Raw genomic sequence first — 26270 nt, 5'->3', positions numbered from 1 at the left:
TTTAGAGCACTTCATTCAAGACCGTAACGGTACACTAGGAGGCAATGTGGTCAGCATTTGATTTGACTCAGGTACCCATTCACAGCTGAGTCGACTGGTATCCGACGTCAAATCACGATACAAATTCCACTGCCACCAGTGAGATTTAAACCGCGACTTTCCGTACGACAGCCTTGCGCTCTAACCAGTTGCGACAGACAGATTGACATACAACGCCCTGAGTATTGACAAAGAAAATAAAATAGGAGCAGCAGTTCATAGGTAGATGAATACTATCAAGTATAAAAATACCACAAAACTACTGACTGTGGAATGCTACCTTTCACTAAGCATATTCATATTACACTACGCATGATTTTACAAATTTAAAAATTGATAGCACTGGCTAAATGCGTTTACACACTAAATATTGGACACTGCAGCGTTAGTAAACCGTCGGACTGACAACTAATCACCTCCATGTCATCAGAGAACTATCCTTTAACCGTGTGATATTTCACTTCGAGCTAGCCTTGTTTTCACCAACAGAAGTAGAGGGAAAAGAGGAGCAGATTTTACTAGTTCAAAGAATCTTCTATTGGTCCGCTCCCTCCACTAGTCGAGCTCCATCTTCTTCGTAAGAACAAGTGCACCATCTACCAGTGCTCCTCAGTATCTCTTTTACAGTATTGTCCGGAAAGTTCTTGTGTCTGTAGTTGCTGACGAACCCCATCGCACCTTCCGCAAAAATAAAAGATGTGATAGACGTTGTCCACCATCCCATTGTAAAACACACTGTCTTACCTATCTTGTGCAAGTAAGCCTCAGACGATCTAACTTCAATTACGAACTAAGTTACCGATGAACCGCGTAGTCCATCTCCTCCCGACTTGTTGTCCAGAGAAAATTTGCCACTCATTCGCCTCTGAGACAGTACGGTAGACCAAGGCCACCGACAAAGCTTACCGTCTCTATACTTACATAACGAACTGCGTTGCAATCAGGTAGGATCCCCAATGTACGCTATTAATCGACTTAAGGCCAATACCCAGCTGCAGCATTATTTACTGCTGCTTTGATTTGCTCGAAAAAAACTAATCCTCGAATAGTGCTTCAATCCAGGGACTTGCCATTGGCTTTAAATATATAATTGTCTCTACGATCCCACGGAACACAGAATCGGGATTCTTTTAATAAAAATAAATACTTCTGTTTTTTCCCAGCACCTTCTCAATCCCTGTATCACTGTGGAACATCATTTGCATAACCAAACAGGCGCAAATCTTCACCAGGTCCAGTGCTAGCAGACTATCGTAGGAAAGTCTTCCAGATAATCGCTCAACATTCGAAAGAAGCAGCCGTGTCTACCCATCATACGGAAATGAAAGCATTTTCGTCATCAAGCGATACGGCGAGCACTACCGGTCGAAATTTTAGGATTGGATGGCACGTGCCGAATGGTAAAACTAAATATTATTAGAATGTAAAACAAAAAAATTACTGTGGAAAGGAAATGTGGGGCGCGCTTTGATGACTCGGAAGAGTATTTACTGACCGCAATATTCCGGACCAGACTGAGAGTTTTATAATACCTCAGATATAGAGTGGAAAAAACGTTCTGCTCACGATAAGTCATATGAATGTCGAAAAAATGTCTGGAACCACTTCAACTATGTATACGGCCAAATCACCATCTTCATCATCTTTTATCTCAGCTGCAACCAAAATTGTCGATCACGTCCGAAAAGGACACACTAAGACCTGACGCAATAAAGTCTGATACCATGATAACCCCCGTGAAGCACAGCATACCGTGCGCCATAACAACAATCGCTTGCTCTCGGATGGAATGAATTGCCAGGATTCATGGGCTCCCCGCCACACTATTTTTAAGGTTTTGTTTGAAACAAAACCTTATTAGAATCGAGTCGATGTCTGTCTGCCTGTCCGTCTGTCTGTCTATCACACCCAAATTATTCGGAAATGACTAGACCGATTGTCATGGAAATTAGTGAGAGCGTGTGATCTGTTGTTCCCTTTACATATAGCAAGTGGTGCCATTTTGAGTTAAGTTTAACGGGGGCTCCCCATACCTATGAATGGAGGGTGCAAAATTTTTCATAAAATGTGACCATGTGAGGTATCAAATGAAAGGGCTCAATTAGTATTTTTCGAAACTGGTTCCATATTTGATATCGGGGAAACGTAGGGGAGTGGGGGCTCAAAATATGACCCACAAAAAGGGTAAAAGTGTGAAAAAATCACAGTAGTGGATCTCTACGAAATCTAGGCCTGAAAATATATCCGGTTCCGATATCTGAACAAATAAAGTTAATAACAATATATTTCCACATTTTAGAAATTTGCCCGGCAACCCAACTTGATCAAGTTTGAAGAAAATCCAACTATTATTAACAAAGCTATGGGGGGTGAAACTTTGCCATTTTCGTGCATTCTACAACGTGTATGACGTTATCATCACATATCAATTCGTCAATACCACACCGAAGGGAATTCGTATGAATGGGGTCGCAAAAAATTATTTTGTTTTAGTTTTTTAGTCATTTGTATACGAATATCAATTACTCCAGACAGACGTGTGTGTATGTAGGTATATAGTATATGCGCGCAAATGTGGGTAGTGTCTAATTCAGATAGATATATTTGTACATTAAACCAACCGTATTTCATATACGTGCTATATATGTACAGATGTATGCTTTTGTGCACGAAGTAAATCGGAAATATGGGTACATCAATTTATATATGTGCATATATATGAACAGTATTCAGAAATAGGCAGTTTATTTGTTTAGGGTGAGGATAATATTTATGGCTGTAATATGTACGTACGTCTTGTAGTTTGGAAAAATATGAAGGATTATATTGGATTTGTAGCTACATAGAGATAGAAAAATATGCGTTGAAGTTTCTTGCATAAGATAAATACAAAACCTTTATACCCGAAGCGCGAGTTTCCGGTATTCCGACTTGTTTGCAGCTGCTAGAGGGTCCGCAGAGTTTCCACTTCCACCTAATTGAAAACCTTGGAAGCCTCATTTCTAAGCAGTACATAACTGAAAGAATTACAAAGAATCTCACTCAGCTTGATTGTGACAGTTGAAGGAATATTTTTGTACTCCACACTATCGCAAGGAAAATATTGGGACGGGTAACATAACATTTTGAAAGTGCAATGGACGATGTGGTGACAGATTTCTACTCTGGATACTCGTATAATTATAATAATCGTTGGCGCAACAAGCGATGTTGGATCATGGCCTTGAAGAGTGTTAAAGCACTTCATTCATGACCGCAACAGTACACTACCGTAACACTGTAGGAAGCAATGTGGTCAGCATTGCGTTCGCCTGAGATTATTATCCTGATTTGACTCAAGTACTCATTCACAGCTGAGTCGACTGGTATCCGACGTCAAATCACGATACAAACTCCACTGCCACCAATAAGATTCGAACCGCGACCTTACGTACGACAGCCTTGTGATCTAATCACGTGGCTATCTGGATACTAGTATACTATCCTCAAAAACAATTCACGAGTGATAGTGAGAGAATGAGCGAGTTTAACTCATGTTAATTGCAATTTTTAGCAGTTTCCACAGCGCCAACAGGATACCGGGTGCTTTAAACAGAAGAGGCATTCTGACAGGGCCGTAGAACAAAATTCGACCCCGGGATGAAAATGATATAGGACAAAGTGGTCCAGAGTTGAAAAATATAGGGCCCTGGGGTGAAAATTGTGCGGACCCTCCTATTATCCCTTTTCTCGATTGAAATTTTATTCCGGACCCCCGAGAAAACTCCAGGCCCGAGGAGAATGCACTGCTCATCGGGCTTGCATTTTAGAGAAACTCAGTGACGCTCTAGCATTGAGATAAAGTCTTTGTAGAATTAGAAGATTAAAGTGAAGTCTATTAAGAGTGCACTCCATCACCGATAATATTTCGGCATGTCAACGGTGACGACGGAGACATTATTTCTGTTGGCGATAGTAGCAAACTCCATACTATTCAATACTAAATCCGCATTCACAATTATTCTTAGAGTAAGAAAGTTAGAAACATGCGTATTGTCAAGACCAAGGCTAGGGTGCTCTACAACAATGTTCTCTTTGTGTTGCTGTAGTGCGAGGTATTCTAGCCGAACAACATTTAGTCATATATTGGAGAACCGAAGGGAAAAACGGAAGACGGAAGTGGTATGACTATTTCATGCAATGGAATCCACCAACGCAAGATAGCCATTAGTTGAGTTGTTCCGGAACTGCGAGACGCAATTCCTCATGCAGAAAATGTAGACTTTCCAGAAAGCTCCGAAGGAACAGATCAACATTGCCGTAAACCACAAATAATGAGGCATAGAAGTGGTTCGAGCAAGATAGTCCACTTCACATCGTCATATAACTGATAAAGTATCGAAGATGCATCTCTAGCCTCAGCTTCCAATTTCCGTAAAACACAATCCCATTCATCCAAAGGTGCAATCGAAGGGGCAACAGGATGGACACATTTGCGCAGAATAAATCTATTGATCTATTTTTACTCAATTCAAAACTCAGGAAATTAATTATAGTTCACATAACGGCAGAGTTTCTATACTAAAAGCAGTTCATCAAAGTCTAATGTAATTTTCAGCCACCCACTGCGAGACGATACTTTACAGAAAACTGCAGCAGAACAATCAACTACATAATGAAGTTACTTTAGATTTTCATAGAGTATGGAAGCAACACTATAATAGAGGCGGCTTGCACAAAAAGCAGAAACTTCCGATTGTTATTACGAGTAATAAAGTTTTACCTTGCATCTTACTTTTATATCAAATTACGTCAGACTCTCAGCTTGGGAGTTATCTTGAACTTTATTTGTAAAAATATTCCAGGTCAGCTTCAGTAACTTTCCATAGTTATACGATTGTAACTTTCAATTTTTTGTGTGTGGCAAACTTCCGAGAGAACAAAGGAACCTGAAGAGCTCGGCTTTTTGTCCAATTCAGGAAAATTTTGCCGATGCTGTATAGGTGCATTCAACAACTGGTGGAAAATTGAGTTCTTTGTTTTTTCCCGTAAACATATACTTGACTATTCAGAGTGAGCTGAAGGATACTCGAAAACTTGAATTTGCATAATTTCCCTCCTAGAAAACAATAGTTGCTGGTTGTGAGGTCATTCATCTGTTACGTCTGCAAACGAAAGATGCATCCGCAATATGACCAACCCAAACCCAAAGTTTCGAGTGGGTGTGCCCCTCGAGCGAACCCATCATCTAATCTTGATGCAGGGGTAACGGGCTAGTGTTAGCAAGTACCAGCGTCTGTTCACATCCAACGAGTTTACCTGTACTCATGAGACCGATGTAAACAAACAGCGTGTAGGTGTGGAGTATTTCGTGGAGCCATTACAACGTGTTCTCAACAAACCGACAACCACGTACGAGTAAAAAGCTCCAACCGCTTCTTCTGCAGCGTGTGACATCATCTAACCGTGAACTGTGACACATCTGAGAGCAGAAACTCGTATTCCAAGCCAACTGGCCTCAAGTTTCCGTCGATGATTGAATAGGTACCCGTTCATCAATTTCGACCCAGCCCAGACGAGACCCAGTTTCGAAAGAGTAGTCGCTTCCATTTGATACTCATCGGCAACAAGAAATTACTTTTATTTATCCAATTGCCGGTTCATTTTCTCGTCTGTCTACTCAGTCGATGTATATGAGCTCGCCATGGAAAATCTTAGATTTCCTTAACCGCAAACCAACGTCGCAACGACAATTGAAGCGAAAGCAACGAAGAAACCTCAACGTTGGGCGACCGTAAGAGGTTTTTTCTAATAGAGAATAGTCTTGCTAACTAGCAGCCGCTTCGCAGAAGATAATCCGGATGGAAAATGAAACGTTCAAATGAACCGCAGAGTGGTAGTAAACGTGATTTAACTACAGAAGACTTCGGTGACCGGTTACAGGTGAGCACGGGCAAACTGAAAAGCGCGCCAACAAAACTGGTTGGGAACACAATATCCAGGAGACGAAGCTTATAGCGTCCACATAAAATGGACTCTACACTATCGCCAATGGTCACAACAAGTGGAAAATGTGGAAAAACGCGCGACTGACGACGACGATGAGGAAAACTCAGTCTATTATTTGACCCAAATGCCAGAGTGATGACGCCACCACCACTTCGGATCCGATCTTGGGCGTATAGCAGGCAGGGGCATAAAGCATTCAGGTTGAATGCTCGCAGCTCGTTAGGAAACCGCAAGCATACAAAGTTAAGAATAAAGACGTACCTTTTCTGCAGCGGTCGGAAGGAGTCCAGGAGTAGCAATCCACAGAGTAGCGTGCTAAAAGGCAGACAACAACTGAAAAGTGATACACCTTGCGATTTCGCCAATGACCAGTTTTGGCAACACCTGTCCCCAATGGTTTCTAACTTTCAGAACCGCACTGCACTAATGGAAACTCACTCCTTGGCCCAAGGATAAGGAGCCAATTCGGATGTATCTTCGTTCACTGTCACAAAAACTTGCACCTTTTCACCGCATAGCACAGGTAGTTTCCGCTTCCGTTCTCAACGGGACTGAACTCCTGAAATAGATATTTTTCTATGCTTTCTTAACCCTGCGTGGCTCACACGTTTCACAATGCTCTTGTTTCTGGGTGGCGGCGACAGTTTGGCGGTGGCGAGCTTTCACAAAGATAATTCACGCGCTAGAACGACGTTTCGCACGAACGACTGACTCCCCTCGACTGACGGTTGGATCATAAGCGACCAAGCTCCATGCTCCACACAACGTGGGGAGCAAGCCATAACGAATTTCTGGTTTTCTGAGAACTTGAGAATTGGATACAACCATTGTTGCGAGAAAAGACGCATGGGTTGTAGTTGTGGGGAGTTATCGTGTTCGAGCGAATGGAATAGATGCAGATAGAAATGGACTAGTCGACGTTGGGAAATTGGGAAATCGGTTGGAAAAAGTTTAATTTACTAGAAAATTCTTAGCGTTTTCAATCGTGTGAACATTTGAGCGTACATAATTCTAATTTGTTGGAAATTATTTCTTAGCATTTTTCTAACAAATGTCAGTGAAAAAATGTCCTTAACAGTTCCGAAGAGATTACCAGGAGTTTACTATTACCAATCATGAGAATAGAGCTGCAACAATAGCTGCAGAATTGGCAATTTATCGTTCCATCTGTCAATGCAAAAATACAAATTTGCAGAAATTAATGACGGTTAATTAGTTGTGTGCCATTTCCGCTTGTTAATCATTACGAAAAAAATAACTCCAGATATCAACCGAAAAAGTTCATCATTGAGGAACATGTTACCCTTTGACAGTACCATGTGAAGTCTAGAACCAGTCAAAGCGCCATATTTCGATAATACAAATTTTGCCAGTTTAAAATGGTTTTCGTTTCATATATACATATTCTGAAAACAGTATACCGCTGAAATTTCAGACCGAAATTCAAAATATTAACCAAGTTACAACACGCGCCATGTTGACGTGCATAAAAACCGAACACTTTAAACGCGTTTTTCTCAAAACTGCGATTCCGTCTTTTTAGGATAGGGCGAAACGTGGATTGATACCCAAGATGTAGCATAAAACCTAGGAAAAGCCTGCTGAACCAACACCAACAGCTCGACTACCAAACCCTATCTCCACCTCCACGTGGTGATCGCTGGGAGTTCTTTCTTAATGAAAAACTGCAGACGGAGAAGGATGAAGGCGAGTCTCCCGCGCCTAAAAACGGGACAAATTGTACCAACTGGTCCTCCAGGTTAGGGGTTGGGTAGGACTGACAACCCTACACGGAAAACAACTTGTTACGAAGCCGAAGGAGTCTCGGACTGGACTGACAACGCAACAACGAACCCGGCAACGACACCGGAATAAGGATTTGCCCATTTTCTCATGGAACATGCGCTCTCTGTACAGATCAAGTGCTTCTCAGCAGCTAACTGATACCATGTCCCAATATAAGGCTGATGTAACAGAATTGCAAGACATACCCTCGATAGGGACTGCAGCCACTACACCATATATTATATAGTAGCCATCCAGTAAAACATGTGCTCGGAGTAAGTTTCCTAGTCAGCCATAAAACGAAACCTGCTGTTATCGACTTTGAAAACACAAGTGAAAGGCTATGAACTCCGCGTTTGCGAGGCAAATTTAGAAATATAAGCCTCATTAACGTTTGCGCCCCTACAGAGGAGACTGCAGAGTGGGAGATGGATACCTTCTACGAGGCAGTGGAGCGGACCCTCGAAGCCCATCCCAAATATAATATCAAAATCATACTTGAAATGGTTAAATAGGAATGTTTCGAACAGCTTACAAAAGGATGCCAATGATAACGGACTGCGGATTATTCAGTTAGCAGTATCTCACGAAGTGGTTGTACCCACAAACATACGTTGGCCTCTCCAGACGAGACCACTTTCAACCCAATCGACCACGTGTTGATCGAACGCCGCCACCTCTCAGCGTTGATGAATGTCAGAACATATAGGGGGACTCGGATCACTACCTCGTTGGCAGGGTGCGCCGAGCTCGAATTACAACACCGCCGACAATCCCCTCTGGTAATCAGTTGGGAATGAATACTGAAGCCATCCACAACATAGTCCTACGTAACAACTATAAGGGGGAAATGGATACCGTAATAGCCGCAATAACTGCAGCTAACAGATGTCCCGGAGTTCAAGCATCAACAAATGATCTTCACAACCACCTGAAGGGCGTTATCATTGATACGGTCACAAACATACCTGGCCCTAGCCGCAAGAAAAGTTGGAAAGGCTGGTTCAACGATGAATTTAAGCTAGCAACCGAACGGAAGAATACTGCATACCAAGTAATGTTGCATTCTCAACGAACACGGGCACGCGCAGAGACTTATCACAAACTCCATCGAGCGGAGAAGCGACTACACAGTCGTAAAGATGAACTTGAAAAATACAGGAAGCAAGCGCACCAAGCACCCAAGCTTTACCAACAAGTCGGCAGGATGAAGTCTTATACATGACGATGCTTATCCTGCCGAAACAAAGGGGGAAATCTGATTTCCGACAGAATGGGCTTATTGAAACGATCAAAAGGGAGACATCATGCAGTGCAGCAACTATAGAGGTATCACGCTGCTGAGTATCATCTATAAGATATTCTCCGCTATCTTGTTAGGTCAGATAGCCCCATACCCCCAGAACATCATTCACCCATAACATAGAGGCTTCCCTCCAAGCAAATCAGCAACAGATCAGATTCTCTCTCCGCGGCAAGCGATGGAAAAGCTATTAGAATAAGGACATCAGTTGCACCATCTTCTCATCGACCTTAAAGCCACCTATGATAGCATAGCCAGGGATAAAGTGTACACGGCCATGAGAGAATTCGGTATCCCGACGAAAATGGTAAGACTGACTAGGCTGACCCTGACCAATGTATGAGACCAGATAAAAGCAGCGATCACACTTGAGACCATTTAACATCAAAAACAGTCTAAGACAAGGGGATGGCCTATCATGCACCACCCAACTACTGGTCTACGCTGACGATATTGACATTACGGGAAGAACAACTCAAGCTGTACAGTTTACCTTCATCCAGATCGAGCAGGCGGCATGAGATCTTGCGCTACACATTAATGAAGACAAGACAGGCGCGCGATTTGATGTTGCCACCATGTCAACATCAAATCGCACTGGTCAAACGAAAACAATAAAGATAGGAGACTACAACTTTGAGACCGTTGAAAGTTTCTCCTACCTAGGGTCGAAAATCACAACCGAAGAATTCGCTAAGACACAATGATATCTCGGCGGACGTATGTAAATTAGTGAGGTAAAAGGAGGTATTTTTACTTGTCACTGCAGAGTCTGCGCTGCCCGTTGGCATAGCCGAAAAAACTCGAAAAGACTCATGATGAGTAGAATCGCGATACGTGCTGTTGGAGATTTATTCCCACAGCAGTTCGAGTTTAGAGTAGGGAGATGCACAGTGATTGATGTCGTGGCGATTGTGTGGAGGCTGTTCATCGAGCTGAAAGACACAGCGTTAATCTCAACGAGTAGTGCTTCTCACAACGCTTGACGCAAAAATGCATTCAATTCAACATACTAGGTGAACTACACAATTGATTCTACGTGTCGGGCCACCTCTTGCAAATATTGAGGAATTATCTGATGCCCAGGGACCAGAGGAGAATGACGATTTCAGCAGGAGTAGTCGCATCACTGAAAGGCATCTCACGAAGAGTCGCACCTGGTCGGTTATGCAGATAATGTATTGTTGAACTGGCGCAAAGCAGAATTGGTATATTGAAGTGACGGATGGAAAACTGCTCATGATTTCAGGCACTTTGACTAAAGAGAGAATTCCAACCCTGCATCCCTTGCTGATTATAGAGTCAAACCACTAAATACATCAGATTGACGCTCCCCCAGCGATGAGCTTGTTCGAACGAATAAAAGCAATAGAGGACAAGGCCGGAACAGGAAGAAGTTCGGCCTTAAGTCGGTGCGACTCCTACTTCTAGCAGGAGATATCTTCTTATGAGTGCAACGCAGACCATTCTGGTCTGTTGTCTGGATGTTTGGACTGGAAAGCAAGGAAGTATATCGTAAGCGCCTTCTACAGGTGCACAGATTAATTGATTTGATTGACAGTTGGTGTCTCAGGTATGACTTTCAGTAAATCCAAATAAGATCACGATAGTATTATTTACAAAAAGGAGGGAACTGAATGGTCTTTGCCTTCCAGAGATGAGGGGCACAACCCTTCAACTCTCCAAAGAAGTGAATTATCTAGGAGTTATTCTAGACAAGAAGCTTCTTTGGAACAAGCATGTAAACGTAAAGATGAAACGAGCTCTCACAGCTTATGGGCTGTGTAAGCGGACCTTTGCCTCAACATGGGGACTTAGGCCTCAGGTTGTAATTTGGATATATGTTGCTATCATTAGGCTGATGTTCACTTATGCATCCGTAGTGTGGTGGGTTAAGGTGAAACAGACGAGTTTTCGCTGTAAACTAGCCACACTACAAAGAACTGTGTGTCTGGGTACCACCGGTGCCATGAGCACCACATCCGGCGCAGCTCTGAATGCATTACTCAATTTGCTGCCCTTGGATTTGTTTATTCAGAGCACCGCAATGAGAACAGCACATAGACTAATGCGATTACATCTATGAGAAAACAATGGACGTGAGAGGCACAAAGCATTGGAAGAGTCATTGGGAGAACTGAATCTAGTTTTCGCAATGACTTGCCTTCCGATTCTCAGATCCCCATACATCTGTTTGGTGGAAGATATGATGGTATCTTGAAACGGAGAGAAAACTGGGACGAACCAGAAGAATGCGTGTCAGGATATACTGATGTTTTCTACACCGATGGCTCAAAGACAGAAAATGCTTCTGGAACAGGAGTCTACCTCTCGAATAAAAACGAGAAGTGGGCTTTTCCTTTGAGGCAATACACAACGGTCTTTCAGCCTTAATGCTGCTAGACAGACCAAACTCTTCCTGTCAGAGCCAAACAAACATAGTACAAAGTTTACCCTGTCGAAAAGCAGGAAGACTTGCAGAACTATTATGGGCATTTTAACTGGCCATAATTCACTAGCTGGGCTTATGTTCAGAATAAGAATTATCCAAGATGATACGTGTCCATCCTGTAATGAGGAAGCGAAATCCATGGAACATTTTCTATGTGACCAGACAGAGAAATCAGATTTTTGATGCTGATGTGCTCCAACTGTAGTGGGTAGCTTCACATCCGCTAACGAAAAAAATAAATTCCAGTTAACAGCTGAAGAAGGAACAAAAGCTTTAAAATATGCTCAATGTGAGTATCCGGAAACAATTAAATTTGAAGGCAGAACTGATCTATTCAAATAAGTCATATTTACAGAAGAAATAGTAAAAGATATAAAACCATTACATTGGTGGAAATCACAATTAAGCAGAATAGATGAAAATGGTCAACTAGCATCTATTTTGCACAGCCAAGATGGCACAATTGGTATTCCTCTTGTTGGTTGATTTTCTTTTTATTTGTATTTTAATATAATAATAATTTCCACTGATAAATGAAAGTTGAGCATTTGGATTTTTTTTTTCATTTTATGAAATTAATTTTATTATTTTGATTTTTACGTAAAATAGAAACTTCTATTTATAAAAAAAAATCAAATTTAATTTAAATCTTGATTTTGATAAAAAAAAATCCCCTGATTTATATCAATCAAACGCGCCCAACTTGTGGCGAAACTAGAGAAAACCTGCTATATGTAAAGGATTCGGAAAACCCCTAACAAATATTTCCGAAATTCGTGCATTTTCCACATTCTTCAGATCAGGTGCTGATGTTTGAGAATTTCTACCAAAAAGTGCACAAATCTTTTATTTTGCTCACTTCCAGCTAAGCAAAATACGACAACCCTGTTGCACTCGGTACTTACAAGTCGTCGAGCTGCCCAAAAAATTTAGCACAAAACTCGTTTTAGAACAAGTTGTTTATGTCGAGGGTGTTGCCACATCAACATTTCCTCGCCCCGCGCCAATAAACACCCCCTTGCACTCTAAAATCCTCTACCATTGACAGCGCCGTGCCACAAAACACCTTCCGATAACTTTCCAATGCCCGCTGTGGAGCCTGTTGCACTGCAAAAGTTCGCGCACCTGTCCACGCGGCCGCCCCATCGGCTCCAAAGTCATGCGAGAAGACCACACTGACGTCATCGTGTCCACAGCCAACTCCCCAACTCCAAAACAATAGCCCTCCCTCGCCTGCCACACCCCCGTTCCCATGGGCTGCAAAAAGCCAACACTGCGCGCACCACTCGTCCCATTGGGAAACAAACAAATTCTGGGTCTGCAGCCGCATCCGACCTGGCCGCCAGGACGGTGTTTTCACTTTTCCACTATCTGAACGGAGGTAAACAAACTTTTCTTACCCTTTTGCTTGCGTCACCGTTGCCACCGTTCGCCTCCTGCTCTGCCTGTGCGACGTCGTTAGTCCGCAAAAAAGTTCTCAACACGGCACCCAGCGACCCGACACAATTCCAATTGCACGCACTCGCCCGCTAAATGCACGAATTCACTTCCGCAAATACACAAAATATGGCTTGCAGTCACTCGGCACAGTCACCAGCTGAATGTTTTCACGCTTCTGACACGGCTCCTGCGAATCTATCGATAAAACTTCACGGAAAACACGAACTGATCGCAGAACGCACTTGTGCTGTTGTCGTCGTCTCCTCCTTTAATTTGACAACGCCATGTTTGAGCGAGAGCGCATTACGTCACTGCTAACAGGTAAATAAGAACTCTTGGCCTGTTCTAAAACTGGAGCCAATCTTGAGGAATGAATGGAATTGAATTTTGAATTCGAACCAACTGAAGAGAAGATTACCTGACAAAATCAATCACAATTTTTAATTTTAAATGTACTATAAAAAATACCGCTTTCAATAGTTATTTATTTTCTGGTGATTTCGAAGTGGGTACTGGATTGAGCCCAGCCCTTAGTTTAAACAAAATTGGTACAATCGTACCATGTTTGGAGAAATTTTTTAATATTTTCAAATTCTTTTCGCTACATTTAGAAATGTTCGTATGCTTGAAGCTAATTAATCAGTTGGCTTCAATATAGAGTCAAATTATTCTACAGTAATCATGCCCCCAATTTGAAAATCCCAACTGGTTCATTGATTCGTGTTCCAAGTACAATATGGAATCCTCACCTTTGGTGTACGTCCTTACTTTGAAGTTCCGCGCCCTGCATTACCCTCCGAAAATTTCGAGTCTCGCTTATTTTACTTTTAGAACAAAATTTTCCAAACTCGCTCACAACGTCCACCATTAGCTGTTCTGGGCAATTGTCGTGCGCGGTGTGCGTTGGATCTTCGCGGATTTCTGTGCAAATACTTGGCTTATTCATACCATCATGGGCGTAGACATTATTCCAATCTCTCCCGGGGACGGTGAGTACAGTGCATTGTCACCTAGTTCAGGTTTGCTCACATATTTTCACTTTTCCGGTCGCCGTAGGAAGCACATTCCCCAAAAACGGACAAGTCGCCGTCGTCCACTACACCGGCACGCTTGAAAACGGCGCGGTGTTCGACTCGTCGCGGACCCGAGGCAAACCGTTCAAGTTCACCGTTGGCCAGGGCGAAGTGATTCGCGGCTGGGACGAGGGAGTCGCCAGATTGTCTGTAGGTCAACGGGCGAAGCTCGTGTGCAGCCCGGACTATGCGTACGGGAGCCGCGGTCATCCGGGCGTCATCCCGCCCAACGCCACGCTCACCTTCGATGTGGAGCTGCTGAAGGTCGAGTAAAGAAACCCCAAACGCTTTCCTCACAAACGGCGCCTTTCCGAAGACCTTGGAGCAATCTTCGAACCTACAACTACTTACGGGATTGATGATTTGATGCTGAAAACTTTTCTACTTCTTAACATATAGTCAAATTGGGCGGCGGGCGTGCGCGGCCGCCGCGTTTTTAATGGTTTATAATTTAAGTGTTCAACTTGAAGTGTGTCAGGACCTAGAGACAAAATAGGCTAAGCTGGTTGCGGGGGAGGGGCGGGCCGACGTCCAGGCTGCGCCCGCCCCGACCTTCATTTCATGATGGAAATTGCATTTCCTCCGAGCATTTACTAAGCATGAATATAGTAATTATTTCGTACCTTTTTTGAGTTTTCAATTGTGAAATTGCAATAAATCCAAATATGAATATGAAATTTTGGTGTTTGCACTTGACGCGGAGGCCGTTGAAGAGCGCTGCGGCCGTGACCTTGCGTTCAAATTGTTGGACTCTTCGTTTGCTTGGCCAGAGTCGTTTCTACGCAACCAAGCAAGGAGCACTGCGTTCTTTGGAACTACTTCCATCTCGAGATGGATAAAAAAAGACGTAAGTGCTTTTTTATGAACAGAATAAAGTTTTGATAATATCTAGGTCGATCGCTTCAATGCAAAGATTTTACGGTGTCCCAACGACTTACCAAATACTCGAGCAAAAACCGAGATTCCAAAAGGCTGTGAATGGGAAACTTTTAGAATGGCAGCTTCTGTAAAAAATCATAGCTTGACCTGAAAACCTATCGGAATCGGTGCATTTTACCCCATTATTTTTTTTGTTGAATTTGGTGTGGCTTTCAGCGCATAAGTAAGTTCTTTCAAGCAAAAATGATAGACACCCCCATTTTTCAAGCAATGAGAGAATTCGGTATCCTGACGAAATTGATAAGACCGAGTAGGCTAACCCTGACCATTGTGCGAGGCCAGATAAAAGCAGCAGGATCACTCTCGAGACAATTCGACATCAACAACGGACTACGACAAGGGGATGCCCTATCATGCGTCCTCTTTAACCTGACCCTGGAGAAAGTGATCCGTGATGCTGAGGTAAATGCAAGAGATAGTACGATCCTCTTTAAGTCCACCCAAATACTGGCCTATGCTGACGATATCGACATCATGAGAAGAACGTATAAACTTCATCCAGATCGAGCAGGCGGCGCCAGTTCTTGGGCTGCACATTAATGAAGGCAAGACAAAGTATATGGTGGCAACGTCAGCACCGAAAACCAACCAACCAACAACATCAAACGGGAAGAATAAAGATAGGAGAATACAACTTTGAGACCGTTGATAATTTCTCCTATCTGGGGTTGAAAATCACAACCGATAACAGCTACGATGATGAAATCCACACACGGTTGCAGCCAACAGAGCCTATTTCAGCTTATAAAAACTATTCCGCTCGAAATGTCTCACCATAGGGTCAAAGCTCTTACTGTACAAGGCTATGATCTTGCCAGTCCTCATTTATTCTTCGGAAACTTGGGTTCTTATCAAGAAAAATTACGAACTCTTGGCCGCGTTCGGGAGAAGAATCTTTGGCCCCCTACATGAGGATGGACGATTCCGTAACCTATATAACGACGAAATCTGTGTGCGATATCATGACCGTCAAGTTGTAGATAAAATCCGGCTCAATAGATTACGGTGGGCGAGTCACTTAATCCGTATGGATGAGGATGATCCAGCCTCGGCGCAAAACCGGGAGTCTGGAGTTCCTTATTAAGGCCTAGACCGGATACCGGCTGTTGCGCCGTTGATGATGATGATTTTTCAAGTATTAATAAAATGATAAACATCCTGTACGCTGATACAAGCATGTAAACGGACTTTAATATTTTTCCTATCTACTCTGTTACTCCAAAAATAAGTTTGAAAGTGCAACATATTAAGCTCTATTCATACGATCCAGCAGCAGGCGTTCCGAATTCACAAAGACCAAGCACAGCACAGGTCAAAGTTCTTATAAATAATATTTTTCTCCTTGCTGGAATTGTTCCGTCAGAAGCCAATCTATACCAAAATGTACTTCCCAAGGATTCCAGCATAATTTTCGCAAATATGGAGTGGTTCCATGTGTAGAGCGCAATGTGAAATTCTATTTGATTTACAATAATTATGATGTGTCAAATTTGTCCCTTCTGCACCTGTGAATTTATCATCAACTTGGATAAATTAACGAATTGTTACCATGCCGTATTGAAAAAACGATAGCTGTATTTGTCGATACTAATTTTACATGCATTCATTTTCCATTGGATTATATATATATGGTTGCCTTCTCCCTTTTGTGGAGCATAGCGCTTTAACCACACCTACGTGCCATCACTCGCGGTTACCTGAAATGCCTTGCAGTCCCCCGCTCCCACACGACTTCCCGAGACGCTCCCGCTGGTCCTCTAATGTTCTACTGTAAGTAACCTTCGGGCGACCCATTCGTCGCTCACTTTCCATGTAGCAACACATAAAAAACACTAACACAACATTCTCAACTTGACCTTGGTGTTGAGACAATTGCATCTTCAGATTTTAGACAGAGCAGGCAGCGAAAGTGGATCTAGCGCTGTTAATGCGTTGGACAACACCCAGTTCTGTGCCACCGTCGGCAGAAACCACGCTTCCTAGATATACAAATTGACACCTACGATGCTCCGACTATTTATGCAGATATGGAGAGTGTGTTGACCTGTCAGAGTGAGAAACTTGGTTTTGTTGGTATTTATCTTTAGTTTACCTCTACTTGCCTTTCTTTCCAAATCCAGAGCCATTTGGTTAATATCAATGACCTGGTGAGAGAGCAAACTGATATCATCAATGTAGTCGAGGTGTTTGAGGAAAGATGCCATCGTCCATCGACTTCCTCCACGTCCTCAGGACCAGGTAGCATAAAGAACGTCACCGATAACAAGAAGGAATAATCTCAGTGACAGGATGTAATCCTGGTGTACTTCGTTTTGGACCTTAAAATCCACCGAGATTTTACATCCGTCCCGCACGTTACATTTTGCGCCATCATATGTCACTCTGATAATAGCTACTGGTTTCTCCAGGAAGCCCCTCCTGTGTAAAGCACTCCAGATGCATTCCCTGTTCACGCTATCGAAAACTTTCTCGAAATCGAGAGCAGGTGCAGCCAAAATCTAAATTCCGCGCACTGCTCCAAAATGATCCGTAGACTCTTAATATGGCCAATGCAGAGAGATCCGTAGCGGAAACCTGCCTGCTCACTGTCGATCAAACTTTCAAGATTTTCTCTCATGCGTTTCAGGATTATTTTATCTTTGCGATGTCAGGGAGCACCACAATGACGGAAATCACTTCTATGGTGCAATCTAACAAAACTCTCAAAGACCGTTTTTGAAAAAAAGCTGTGTTATTAGCATTTGAAATTTCAAACAGACTGAAAACCCCGCGCCATCTTGTGTGACGTCACTACTCGAGCCGAGAAATTTCAGTAGCCAGGCAACTGGCAATTACTCATAAAAATATAAAAACGTATTAATTTCCCGCGTAAAATGCGACAGTGAAATATTGTTTCGTGCCTTGCTTTACAAATAATTCCATAAGACCCCCAGAAAGCTTTTTTGGCTGTTCCGAAAGGAGATTTTCGAAAGAATTGAATCGTCCCACGAAATCTGATTTCTTTGGAGTCGGGTTTAAATTGCGAGGATTATTTCAATGTGAGTTAACATTTTTTAAACTTTAACTCCAATCTTATTTGATAATATACGATTGTGTTAGAATTTTGTGTCACTATTGTTCAAATTCGGAAACTACAGTTTCCGCGTAACAAAACAGTTATTTTCCTCGCTAACGACAAAAATAATTTTTATAGTACAAGTTAATACGCTCGAAGATGGTTTTTCGAAAACCAAATTCAAACGAACTGAAAATACTGCGTGATTGTGTCATGTCACAAATAACGTACAGAAACTTCAGAAGACCGGCAACTGGCACTTGCTAATCAAAATATAGTACAAAAGTGTCAAAGTTACTTTCGTGCGTGAAATATTGTTTCGTGCCTTGCTACAAAAATAATTCCTTGAAAACCCGGCCGAAATCTTTTTTAACTCTTCCGACAGGAGCTATTGGTTCGCCAGCGCCCAATGAAATCCTGTTCCTTTGGAGTGAAATTTATATTACTGTGAGGATCATTCCAATGTGAGGTAACGTTTGAACTTCAGTCTTAATTGATTACATATGACTGCATTAGGATTTTGTTTCACTATTATTTATTTTTCATATTTTAGTTGAAAGGAGGTCTTGAGAATTTTATGTAGTTCTCATTAGACCTCACTTCAAAAACCTCAGAAGGACTCATCTTTAGAAAATTCGACTTGCAGCTTAAAAACTACTCCGTGGTCTGGTCACCTTCCCGCAACTGTGATTGGCTTGCCCTTGAAAATGTGTAAACACCTTTTTTAAACTTTCCTCGGGTCTGATGGACTGCTCCGCTGCCTACGACACCACCTGCATCCAACATCTTATAACATGCGTAACGCAGACATTTTCAACGTGCCCTTCGCAGAGCTCGAAGTCTACTTCCATTCCCTGATTCCTAGGCTTTGCCGAAATTACAACACGCAACAGCTTGGTACTTTTAACTTTTCTACTTTAAGAAGTTTTAAACATAGGATAAGATTATTGCTTTCTCCTCCTCCTGAGGACAATAAGTAATTGGAGTTTACTCTGTTTGTTGTCCGTTAAATAAATAAATAAATAAGAAGACAGAAGATAAACCAACCTAATTTAAATTTAGCCAGAAGAGACGAGATCTCGCAGAATATTCAACCGGTCCAAGATTCGAATCCCGCTCAGTGCAAATTAATTTTGTTGCAGCGTGTTAATTTTTGAGAAACGTGCATTTTATTGCCGCCCAAGTAAAGATGCGAGTGAAGTTTCTTGTGCATCTGTGTTCGGTCATTATTTCCGCTAAAGTCATGTACACATTATCCTCATACACTAACTGCACTCCCCCTGCATGGTCTCTATATCTTTTACGCTGACACATGAAAATCTGTTATGTAACAAAATGGCGAAGATTTGCATTGACTTAATTTCTCGCACTTGTAAGATGAAAGATATGTTTGAAACAATCGATACAGACAGATATTAATCAATATTACAACACTATTCTTCTACTTTGTGTAGTTAATTCGGGGTAAATAATATACTGAAATTCCGTTTTGACACTCTCTTTTCGGGGACATTGTACTTCCGCAATTTGCTATATTGTTTGTTACCAGTACTGCCGAATCCTAACGTATAATAAATTGAAGAATTTTCTTCACGCAACACTTTCTCACTTTTCTATTAACAATTGATTGATTGCTTCAAAAGTAGCAAGTAACAAACACTAAACCGAATTCTTTGACATAGAAAGATTTCAACTGGTCACTCGATGACGTCACAACCAATCACCACGTTTTCTTTTGCGTCTTGTGAAAATTTAATTTTTAAACCATTATAATTAGCAAATGAGCGTTCCGAATTGGTTTTTTTTTCAACGGATATGGTAATTGGGCAAGTAAAACTACTGTTTCGGCGTAAAAAGACACATTATCATTTTCTAATGCGGAGAGTCTATTGTCACACTCAAAGCGGGTGCCCTTCTTTGGGATTTTGACCATCATCCCCTTCTTCCACTTTCTAGTAAAGCCCGGCTGCTTTACTCCACTTGAGTGCATTGATGACCGAAATGATTTTTCTTTTGCTTGGAGGAACAGTCCGTATCTGCGTGCTACGGTGACTAGCCATTTCATCCACAAGAGGAACCTCACCAGATATGATACGGTTAAGAACCATAGTGTAGTGTTCTTTCCACCGCTTCAATTGGCCGTGATGTGGTATACAGTTCTGAAATAATTGTGATCTGCGGCATCTTCCGAAAATTCTCTCTTGTCACGGCGCACACTACGCTGAATTTTCCGGGATTTCGCTCGATATCGGAGCGTGACGGTCAGTAGATCCTTCAACCCCTTCTACTCATCGATCCGCGAGAGAAAAGAGCATTTTTGATAACGCTCCAATACTCATCGATATTTTCAGTCGGGTTACTCAATATATCTACCATTCGATCAGCAAGATAGTTCTCATACTGTCGAGTGGCAGCTGAGCCGCACAAGCGACCGACGTTGAACTAAGAGAATCACAGTTCCCCAACCCTGCGAGAAGTGGTGGGCGTAACAAGCAAGCGAACATAAGCTACTATCGGATGGTGATCCCTTTCGAGGCCGATATCAGCGCCGTTACCCGTATCCAGAAAACAACTCATAAATCTATTGCTAATCGCAAAGTGATCGACCTGATTGCTCGTACGTCGTCGGTCAACTGTAACCAAACTTACCTTATGGCAGGCTGTTTGTTGTATGAGGAATCCAGAATTCGGTATGTATGACATTTTAATTTGGCTACTTTCACGTACTGTTTTACGGCGGAATTCCTTTACTATCAACTCTGTCAATTTGTATTTTGGGCTTGTGATGTTTTGACGATTCGATTTCCGCCTGCCCTGAGAATTCCCTCGAAATCACAAGGGTTTAATGTTGACAGGGTTGAATTTATCGTAACATTTTTATTCGCACGTAATTTCTGTAGTTCTTCTGAATAAAATGCTTGCTGTGATAAGCGAACGCAAACGATATTGGCCCTTTGCTGCTCGTGGCTAGATATGACCCCCGAATGCCAATCGTAACACCGCACATGCAGACAATATTCGACGACACGTAGGAGTCGAATGTAGCTTGCATAACGAGTTAATATCGAACTAGGTGTTTCTGTTGTAAGATTCACTCTTGCTTCGGATACGCACCCTACACCCATTCTAGTGGTGTCAACAGATACATATTCCAATGTTGCAAAATTCAACCACTTTGGATAAAGCATCAAAGATTGTGATCGATCAGTTGCGATGACATTAACCCTCGTGAGGGGCAGTCAGTTGGATTGTATTTAGATTTCGCGTGCCTTAAATGGATTGGATCGTCGTGAGAATGAGTGTAGCTAACTTTATTGGAAACATATCCCAATACTACTCAAGAATCCGTCCAGAATACTTTCTTAGCATCTTGTCCTGAGCTTTCTGTTTCATTATAATAATAATCGTTGGCGCAACAATCCATATTGGATCAGGGCCTTGAAGTGTATACAGTACTTCTTTCCAGACCGTTACGGTACACTACAGTACACTGTAGAAGGCACTGTGGTCAGTATTGCGCTCACCCGAAATTATTACCCTGATTTGACTCAGGTACTCATTCATGGCTGAGTCGACTGGTATCTGACATACAGCCACGACCACAAGTCTCCCTACCACCAGTGAGATTTGAACCGTCACCTTCTGCTACGACAGCCCAGCGCTCTAACACTTGCGCCAACCGGACACGTTTCATTAATTTAGTCAATAATTCTGCCCCACAGACTTTTATTCTTGGTACACTTTGTACCTTTAAAGGACTGAGCATTGATTTTGATGTTGCGGCACCTGTGCTTCGCCGATTCCATTTATATTTTTCAAGTATATGACAGCGGAGTAGGCGACGCAAAAGTCGTGTAGCTCAATAAGGTGACCTCAGGTGGTACCTAGGTCATGTTTAGTTTCTCAAACTCTTTGCGTATAACATCTGGAAGCTCCTCGTCCCAATCTGTTTTTTGTAGCCATAGCTTTTGCAGCATTATCTTGCCGTTGAGGAATGATTCGGAATGGAATGAATCTTCCAAAAGTATTCATCACATAAATGGTGGCAGTTGCCAAAAGAACTAATCTACTGGGAGCTGATTCGAATTGGGCTATCTTCGGCGTAGTTGTCTGCGCCTGTTCCAGATTCGCAATCTCGTCCGACTTTGCGGACTTGTCCAAATATAAACGACTATTATATTTGTGTTTGTATATTCTGCAGAGTGTAGATGATGGGCACAATCCTACTGCATGTTTTGCTGATAAGCAATCAAAACATAATCTGCGTTCTTTTACCACACTTCTTCACGCGTTGATATTCAACCTCTTTTTTTGCAATTGCGATCATTCGGTCCACAACGACTTTATAAATACGTTCGCCATTACACGCTTGTTACCAAATCCCACGCATATAAGCTTCGACACGGCTGCATAATTGCCTTCCGTGATGTTAAGATGCTTCACACTTTGCGCAGATACTGTATCTTTTTAACAGGACTTAGTGATTTGTGAGTTCAGTCTTCCGAACCGATGCAATAAGACGATGCACGCAGACGTAGAAGCTTCTTCTGTCCTACATATGCGGAGATGATTGATACGGCCACAATGAATGGCTGGTTTGACGATGAATGTTAGCTAACAATGGACCGGAAGAATGCCGCATACCGAGTAATGTTGTCTTCTCAAGAACGTCGTCAAGTGGATAAGCGACTTTACAGACGGAAAAAGGAAGCCTGAATGAATCAATAAGTTTGTGAACTAGTGTACACAAAGTACACAGAGCAACTGCACCAGGCGCAGAAGTTTTACCAACAACTCAGCTCGATGTTCATCCTGCCGAGATAAAGAGGGAAATCTGATTTCCGACAGAATGCGCATATTAGAACGATGGATTGAGTATTTTTGATGAACTGCTGAACAATTAAAATATCGGCGAGTTGGAGGTCTAGGCTAATTGAAGACGACGGCAAATGTTGGCACCACCAAGCATAGAAGAAACAGTCCGTGCAAATCATCGACTTAAAAACGGCCCTCGAGAAAGTGATTCGCGATGCTGATAAAAGTGCGAGAGGCACCATCCTCTTCAAGTCCACCCAACTACTGACCTATGTTGACGATATTGACATCATAGGTAGAACAACCCGAGATGTACGGTCTACCTTCATCTTCATCTGGGTTCTTTGCAAAATAGCTGCGAACTCTTGACTGCATTCGAGAGAAGAATCCTCCGAAGAATTTTTGGCCCCCTACATGAGGATGGACGATTCCGTAGCCTACATAACGACGAAATCTATGAGCGATACCACGACCGTCTGGTTGTGGATAAAATCCGGCTCAACAGGTTGCGGTGGGCGGGTCACTTAATCCGTATGGATGAGGGTAATCCAGCCCGGAAAGTCTATAAGGGAAATATCTATGGTAGAAAAAGAAGATGAGGCAGACCCCGCCGGAGATGGAGCAACGGCGTAGGTCAGGACACCAGACAGCTATTAGGGATATGGAATTAGTGGACCTCGGCGCAAAACCCGGGTGTCAGGAGTTCCTTATTAAGGCAGGCCTAGACCGGATACCGGTTGTTGCGCCGTTGATGATGATGATATGCGGTGATGAGTCTTGAATTTCATACTCTCAAATACTAGTTTCGCTGCGTCATATTCAATGAGGTGCTCTGCTCAAGCTGTGACATTTTCGCCAATGGCGTGCTTTATTTCATAATGTGCTTGCTCACATAATGCCCATTTGTGTAGCAATGTCTTGGACTTAAACTGGAAATACTCTTGCTAAATCGAGTTTTGGGATCCTTTTTATGATTTTTTTGCTAACCAATTAATTTGCTCCAAATTCAACGTTTGCACCTTGTTCGTGTTTGTCGATTTTGGCATGCTGATTTGATTTCAAATTGTAGTTAAATTAGAAATGTTGGAGTTGTTGTATTCGGCTCGATGCGGTATTGGGAGCCAATTTATCCTATCTTCGGTCAAATCAGTTCGCAATGCAAGTGATATTCACTTTTTACCGGTTACAAACAGAGTAATCGATCAAATAATAAAAAAATGGCAATCGTCCCCCCGAGACAGACCCTACCTCAGATGGAGCGATGGCGTAGGTCAGAATGCCAGACAGCTTTTAAGGATATTGAATTCGTGCACCTCGGCGCAAAACCAGGGTGTCTGGAGTTCCTTATTAGGGCAGGAACCGTTGATGATGATGACGATGATAATTACTTCGCGCACTTGATACCCCCTTTCACCCCACATGACTACACTCGGTAAAAAAAAAAATGTAGACCCCCTTTTCCATGTACGGGGTCCCTTCCTTGAAAATCGGCGTGTAACTACGTTATTCACTACATGCAGTGAGATTCACAGGGTCCACCTTTCTACCAAATTTGGTATCAATAGGGGTAACCGTTCCTGAGATATAAAGTGTGACAAACAGACAGACAGATAGTAAACCGATTTTAATAACGTTTTGTTTTCCACAAAACCTTAAAAATCAGTTAGTTCACACTAGAGGTGCGCAAAACATTTCTTAGTAGGTAATGTGATACCATATCACTTTTTGAAAATGATGATATTACAAAGTAATATCAAAAATATCACCTTTCATTACCTTAACCCTACATATGACGTTATATCATTAAATATTAACGTTCGGTAGCCTATAGTACTAAGTATTAGCTATTACTAGAATAATTTGGTACACATTTATTACATTCAAAAGGTAAACGATACGACAGCGCCAAAAAATATTGAAGAAGGAATGAACTTTTCATACAAGAGGAGAACAAAAACAAAAGATCTCATAAGGATATAAAATAATAGACGGCACAATTTGCAAAGAACAGGGAATCGTGATTTTTGCGAACGAGCGTTACTTTACTTAGATATAATCTTTGCTTGGCATAATTAAAGTTTGCCTATCACACACCAAATCAAAACCACCTTTTCACATCGTAGTTGGCCGAGGGAACAGATTCGAAACTGGTATAAGCACTCGATAGTCGCCTCGTCGGCTTGTACTAGGAAATATTATGTAGACCAACGGCATACAATAGTAGACATTTATTCCAATCCATTACAATCTACAACTAAAAGCCAAGAATCTGCATTCCCATATGCGCATGCACCCGAAATCATTTTCTAGCAAGCCTAAGGCCACCCCGAAAATAGTCCAAAAGCCAGCCCAAAATCAAAATGAGGCGAAGCTAAAGCAAGCTCAAAGCCAACTTGAAAACAGTCCAAAAGCCAACCCGAAAGCATCCTACAGCAAGCCCAAGGATAACCCGAGGGCAGTCCAAAGCTACCCCGAAATCACCCTAAAGCAAGCCCAAAGCCAATGTGAAAATAGTCCAGAAAACAAATCGAAGTCAACCTAAAGCAATTCCAAAGTTACCCCGAAAACAGCCCGAAACTAACCTAAAGCAAGCCCAAAGCTGACCCGAAAACAGTTCAAAAACCAGCCCGAAGCTAACCTAAAGCAACTCCAAAGCTAGCTCGACAATAGTCCAAAAGCCGACCCGAAATCAATCTAAACCTAAACCAGTCCAAAACTCAGCCCGTAACTAAACTAAAGTAAGCCCAAAGCCAGCCCGATACTCGGCGTCAACATCGGTAACTGCCACTGCGACTTGTACTACGAACAAAGCTAATGTTAGGTAATGGGATGATACTTGGTAATGCGGTGATGCTTGGTAATGGGGTGATGCTTAGTAATGCGGGGATGGTTCGTGATGCGGTAATGTTGTAATGTTTGGATCGTGCTCGGTGATAGTATGTAATATCATACTTTAAGATGATATTACTTTTGTAATATTACATACATCACCTACCCACCTTTACTTCAGACAATAGTTTTAGTGCCAAATCGGATATTTGTAGTTCCTTATTAAAACAGGCTTGAAAATAGGAGACAGGTGTTTATCAGGAGTTTTATCGTTTGCTTCATTTAATCTGACCATAGCCAACACTACCAAATCGACCATTGTTTTTATCTGCTATAAGACAGAGCTACCTTTGGAGCTATGAGCATAATTACGTGTCCGGATGTCCACAACATTTGAAGTTTGGTCTGAAAAATACTGAAGAGTGTAGTTGTATTGGTCTTTGGTTGGTGACTGGGAACGTACTCAACTACCACACCCAAGCGCACCTTTAATCCAACTTAACCACCCCTTGAGGAATGTAAAATATTAAATCTCCGTCGTTCTAAATGAGT

The 26270-nt window shown here is 42.3% G+C and overlaps 2 protein-coding genes across 11 annotated transcripts in view; one reads left to right on the top strand and one right to left on the bottom strand.

The window, feature by feature from the left end:
* LOC119655677 (protein 4.1 homolog) overlaps window positions 1-13293 on the bottom strand; it is a 127348-nt gene extending 114055 nt beyond the window's left edge. For 4 of the 10 annotated variants that reach the window (XM_038061667.1, XM_038061672.1, XM_038061670.1 and 1 more), the window contains exon 1: window positions 6289-6767. The gene's annotated coding sequence lies outside the window, so the exon portion shown is untranslated. Of the gene's footprint in view, window positions 1-6288; window positions 6768-12967 lie in introns of those variants that run through there. The other 6 variants (XM_038061673.1, XM_038061674.1, XM_038061675.1 and 3 more) reach the window with 3 other exon arrangements.
* Window positions 13294-13835: 542 nt separating this feature from the next.
* On the top strand, window positions 13836-14702 carry LOC119655681 (peptidyl-prolyl cis-trans isomerase Fkbp12). Its single transcript, XM_038061682.1, has 2 exons — window positions 13836-13996; window positions 14064-14702. The coding sequence occupies exons 1-2, from the start codon at window positions 13960-13962 to the stop codon at window positions 14351-14353; spliced, it is 327 nt and encodes a 108-aa protein (XP_037917610.1). The 5' UTR covers window positions 13836-13959; the 3' UTR covers window positions 14354-14702.
* Window positions 14703-26270: the final 11568 nt, after the last annotated feature.

This window comes from Hermetia illucens, chromosome 4 (assembly GCF_905115235.1).
Source record: "Hermetia illucens chromosome 4, iHerIll2.2.curated.20191125, whole genome shotgun sequence".
Taxonomy (NCBI): Eukaryota; Metazoa; Arthropoda; class Insecta; order Diptera; family Stratiomyidae; genus Hermetia; species Hermetia illucens.
This window is presented reverse-complemented; position numbering and strand designations above follow the sequence as displayed.